Source organism: Poecilia reticulata, linkage group LG11, assembly GCF_000633615.1.
Source record: "Poecilia reticulata strain Guanapo linkage group LG11, Guppy_female_1.0+MT, whole genome shotgun sequence".
In the NCBI taxonomy this organism is placed as follows: domain Eukaryota; kingdom Metazoa; phylum Chordata; class Actinopteri; order Cyprinodontiformes; family Poeciliidae; genus Poecilia; species Poecilia reticulata.
The window spans coordinates 28,547,486-28,553,166 of NC_024341.1; the positions used below are offsets into that span (position 1 = coordinate 28,547,486).

The 5,681-nt window shown below is 50.3% G+C and overlaps 1 protein-coding gene across 2 annotated transcripts in view; it reads left to right on the top strand.

Annotated features, from left to right (window-relative positions):
• Positions 1-5,681, top strand: part of ext1c (exostoses (multiple) 1c) — a 37,474-nt gene that overhangs the window by 8,343 nt on the left and 23,450 nt on the right. For both annotated transcript variants that reach the window (XM_008423041.2, XM_008423042.2), the window contains exon 2: positions 898-2,045. In XM_008423041.2, coding sequence (XP_008421263.1) covers positions 1,099-2,045 — 947 coding nt within the window. In that variant the 5' untranslated portion in view covers positions 898-1,098. The remainder of the gene's footprint in view (positions 1-897; positions 2,046-5,681) is intronic.

Sequence of the window (5,681 nt, forward strand, 5' to 3'; positions counted from 1 at the left end):
CAGTTAATGGGGGGACAGTTTGTGTAAATAAAGAACCGCAGAAGAACCGTTGAACCTCCCAGCGACCCGGTTCTTCTGGTTTTAGACGGTAAACTGGGGCCCAGTGTGACGCTCCCAGTTCCTCCCTTCCTGTTTGGACCTCGTTCTGAAATATCTCATTTTATTTCTTATAATTTCTGCTGTTTTCTGGTACACTCTGTGCAGTCGGTTCTGGTTCTGGCCTGCTGACCTTTGACCCCTGACGGTTATGACCTCTGCTGAGGTCTTAGGCCTCCTGCAGAGCTGCTCCACCCTCATCAACATTTAAACTGAAGCATGTTTACTTCATTTTTTATTAATATACGGTTGATGACATCACGCATCGTTTCCTAGCAACCAGCCGTTTCCATGGCGTTTATCAGCTGATGTTTATGCTTTGGTTATTTATCCCGTCATAAACCTGGAGCATTTTCACCGCGTTGCTCATAAATATAAATATTTAGCTAATATTTAACAAGCAAAATATTTCATTAGCAATCTGTTTACCTTAAAGCTAAATAGTTAGTTAGCAAAGCTAACATGCTAATATTTAGCTTGGATCTAAATCTTTAACTGCTTCAAAGTAAATATTGGTTTTTGTAAATCCATGTTTTGACAAATCGATGTGACGTTTCGTCAGGAAGCGGCTCCACCTGGCAGAGGGAGGTGTTGGTCGCGGTGTGGTTGCCCTGCCAGCAGCAGGCTCTCCTCCGGGGACCCGGCTGGTTTAAGATGTTGGAATCAAACTGGATCCTGTTAGAGAATCAAAGTGGTTCCAGTTCTGCTGCTGGAGCGGGTCCAGCCCTGGGCCCGGCCCGCGTAGCCACACAGCAGCAGCCTTGTTGTGCAGTAATGTGGTCTGTTTGCTCTCCTGTCCAGGTGGCGCCGCGCCGTCAGCATGAGGTGGAGCGGGAAGCCGGCCTTCATCAGCCAGAGCGCGGCCGGACGGCAGCAGGAGCGGATCAGAACCTCAGATCGGATCGTTGTGGCTCAGCGGCTGTCATGTTAGCGCCCCGGCCCGGACCCCGCTGTTAGAGTCCGGACCGCCCCGCACCGGCCCGGCGGGGGGCCCGAGCCCCCATGCAGGCGCGTAAGAAGTACGTCCTGCTGGGCCTGTGCGCCTGCTGCTGGCTGGTTCTGTTCTACTGCGGCGGCGGCGTCCAGCTGCGCCTGCTGCACCTGCTGACGCGCCACCGCTCGGACGTCCTGCGGCCCTGGCCCAACTGGACCGACCGGGCCTTCCTGCCCCGCTACGCCCACCTGGACGAGCTGCAGACAGACCCGGGCTCGGCCGAGTCGCCACGGCAACGGCGGCAGGCCTGGTCCACCGTGTACAGGGACAGCCGCTGCCGCATGGACACCTGCTTCGACTTCTCGCGGTGCCGGCGCCGAGGGCGGGAAGGCTTCCGGGTCTACATCTACCCGGCGGAGAAAGGCGACCGCGTGTCGGAGAGCTACAGGAAGATCCTGACCTCCATCGCCGAGTCGCGCTACTACACGCCGGACCCCCGGGAGGCCTGCCTGTTCGTCCTGGGGATAGACACTCTGGACCGGGACCAGCTGTCGGGACAGTTCGTCCCCAACATGGACGAACGCATCCGCAGTTTCCCGTCCTGGAACGACGGGCGGAACCACCTCATCTTCAACCTGTACTCTGGCACCTGGCCCAACTACACGGAGGACCTGGGCTTCAACGTGGGCCAGGCCATCCTGGCCAAGGCCAGCCTGAACACGGAGCACTTCCGGCCCGGCTTCGACGTCTCCATCCCGCTCTTCTCCAAGGATCACCCGCAGAAAGGCGGCGAGCGCGGCTGGCTGCTCAGGAACACCACGCCGCCGCGCAGGAAGTACCTGCTCATGTTCAAGGGGAAGCGCTACCTGACGGGCATCGGCTCCGACACCCGCAACGCGCTGCATCACATCCACAACGGGAAGGACATCGTTTCCCTGACGACCTGCCGCCACGGGAAGGACTGGGAGAAACACAAGGACGCCCGATGTGACCATGACAACCTGGAGTATGAGAGGTAAGGGTGGGGCTGGGGGCGGGGCCTGGAGTAGTGGGCGGGGTTATGGAGCTGCGGGCGGGGCCTGGAGCGGTGGGCGGGGTTATAGAGCTGTGGGCGGGGCCTGGAGTAGTGGGCGGGGTCTGGAGTAGTGGGCGGAGTCTGGGCGGGGTTACCTGCAGGTCAGTGGGGTTATTGCTACGTGGGCCCAGTTGGTTTTCCAGCATCACTCCTGGACAGGATGTTTCTAACTTTGACAATATTCTATAAACATTATTAACATGTTTATAACATGAACATTTATCACGATGATTTTCTCCAATAGGAATCATATTTATGTGTGTAAATATATATTTATGTATATATTTAGTAAAGCATCTTTCAGAACCTTTTGACCCTTTGACTGTATAAATCTGATATGATTCCAGATTCATAGTTCTGATAAAAGAATCGGTCCGAACCCAGAGCCCTGTGGGATTTAAACAGAACCAGTTCTGTTCCTCTGATACCCGCATGTCCAGGCCGTCCTAAGAGAATATTGTGATCAACTGGATCAGAACCAGAACCGACACTAGTCCATTCATCAAGAGACCATCATTAGTGGTTTTCACAGGATGTGGATTTTATTAAACATGGAGGATGAACATGGAGAGCTTCCTCCTGGTTCTGGTTCTGTCCCGGTGACCCGCGGTGCAGCCTGAGGTTCTTACTGGGTCCCTTCAGGCTAATGAGCGGCTGCAGCTGCTGCCAGCAGATTAACCTGAAGGGACCGGAACCACCAGCGACCCGACACGTCCAGAACCAGCAGGAGGAGCAACAGAACCCGACCAGCTCAGATCCATGACACAGTTCTGCTCGGTTCTGCTCAGCCTGGTTGTGACTGATAATCATATAATTATAACGATGAGATTCTGCAGATCAGAGGGAAAAATGGAGAAAAACAGAAACACTGCAGACTGAAAAATAATGAATACAATCAGCCCCTGTGGCCCCCCCCTGGAAACCCTGTAGCCCCCTTGGCCCCCTGTGGGCCCCCCTGGAAACCCTGTAGCCCCCTTGGCCCCCTGTAGTCCCCCCTGGAATCCCTGCAGCCGATGCGACTCTTTGAATCAGCTGGAGTTGAAACCTGCAGCTCTGCTAGTTACACCTCAGCGACCTCTGACCCCTGCATCCTCTCCTAGTAGAGGAAGGGTTGCATCGATTAGACCGGTCCCAGCGACTCAGAGAAACCGGGTCAGAACCACCAGGCTCCTCTGACCAGAGGGAAAACCATTTAATATCAGCTGCTTTGATGTGAGCGGAGCGCTCTGATTGGCTGCTGCTCAGCGGCACTTCCTCCCTGCAGGGGAACCGGAACAACTTCCTGGATCGGGTATTAACGGCGGGGGGCAACGGGGCTAAACTGGGATTTACCCGGTGGGGGGCAATTCAGGGGCTGACTGATTATTATAAAACATCAGATTCTGGTGGAGGTTCTGACCCGGATTTGACCTTCAGATGGATGGATTTTAGATTCCTGTTCACCTCGTCTCTGTGTGTGTGTGTATACATGTGTGTGTGTGTGTATACGTGTGTGTGTGTGTATGCGTGTGTGTGTGTGTTTGTATACGTGTGTGTGTGTGTATGCGTGTGTGTGTTTGTGTGTGTGTTTGTGTGTGTATACGTGTGTGTGTGTGTATGCGTGTGTGTGTTTGTGTGTGTATACGTGTGTGTGTGTGTATGCGTGTGTGTGTTTGTGTGTGTATACTTGTGTGTGTATACGTGTGTGTGTGTGTATGCGTGTGTGTGTTTGTGTGTGTATACGTGTGTGCGTGTGTGTGTATGCGTGTGTGTATACTTGTGTGTGTATACGTGTGTGTGTGTGTATGTATATATGTGTGTGTGTGTATACGTGTGTGTGTGTATGTATATGTGTGTGTATGCGTGTGTGTGTGTATACGTGTGTGTATGTATATGTGTGTGTGTGTGTGTATGCGTGTGTGTGTGTATACGTGTGTGTATGTATATGTGTGTGTGTGTGTGTATATGTGTGTGTGTATGTATATGTGTGTGTGTGTGTGTATATGTGTGTATATGTGTGTGTGTGTGTATGCGTGTGTATACGTGTGTGTGTGTGTGTGTATATGTGTGTGTGTGTGTGTATATGTGTGTATATGTGTGTGTGTGTGTATGCGTGTGTATACGTGTGTGTGTGTGTATGTATATGTGTGTGTGTGTGTATACGTGTGTGTGTGTGTGTATATGTGTGTGTGTGCCGCGCCCCAGATTGCGCAGCAGAGGATGATGAATTGCTCATGAGGCTTTAAAGATGGCCGCCTCCTCCTGATGAATGGGAGCCGTTTGGAGGATTCAGATTCTCTGCGTTGCTCCAGAAACGTCTCGCCTGCAGGTTTCGCTCTGATGGATGATCTGAACATTCAGCCACAAACGCTGCTGAACTGCAGCATGCAGCTGATGATGAAACACGACTTCCTGTCCGTTCCTCAGTCTCTGCTTTAACCTGGACATCATGGCGGTCAGCAGGTTCCCGCTGACCTCTGACCCACGGACCAGCAGCAAGATTAAAATTTAGGGCTAAAGAGGTAGCTAGCTAATATTTATATCCAAGCTAATTATTTATTTATATAAAAATAAATTTAATTAGCTTTAATAAGCTTTTAGCTCTATTATTGCGTCCAAAGCTAAATGTTTCGTTAGCTAACATATAAAAATACAGTAATAACTGCTGATATAAAACATTATTTTACAAAATAAAGAACATTCATATTTTTAGCTACATATTTATCTTGCTAACCAAATATTTATTTTGAACTGTGACATTTGTGAGCGAGCAGAATCAGCCTGAACAGAAATAATTCCTGGTTTCTCTCCGATCCTCGCCGCCGGCGCCCTGCGGGCCTCGGCTCTCTGACGGTTCCTCCTGATTCTGCAGATCTCCGCTGGAAACCGACGTTCACCGTTTTTACCCCCCCCCCGTCATTTTACAGCGCAGATGCAGCTGAACAGTTGGGATAAATCTTTAAACGCTCCAGATGAGCAGGAACGCTGACGAGCATCAGGCTAGCGCTGGGAGCTAACTTGTAACGCGACACGATAAAAGGCGTCGTCATGACGACGTCAGGTTGGTTTTGAAAACGGCTCGGGAGCCGCCAGCGGTTCTGATCAGGCCTGATCTGGTACCGATGGACCGGCTGGTTCTGCTGTTCAGACATAAAATCTGACAAAGTGACTTTTGTCTTCATTCTGGTGTAAATGTCTTGGTAACCGTAGTAACCGTATCGTTAAAGTAATAAATCTGAACTTGTTTTAAGTTAATAATCCCTTAATGTTGATGAAAAAGTTCCACTTTCAGATTATTTCAGTTAAAAAGTTTCACTTTGAAACTGGAACATTTTCATCAATATTAAAGAATTATTGACTTAAGTTTCTATATATTGATAAAAATTTACTTTTGCAGGTTAGATAGTTCACTAAAAGGTTTACAAACTAGATAAAAATACTTGGTACGATTCTGTGTTTTTGCAGAACGCTAACCTTTGCTAACCTCTGCTAACCTCCGCTAACCTTTGCTAAGCTCTGCTAACCTCCGCTAACATCCGGCAAACTCTACTAACCTCTACTAACCTCCGCTAACCTTTGCTAACCTCTGCTAACCTC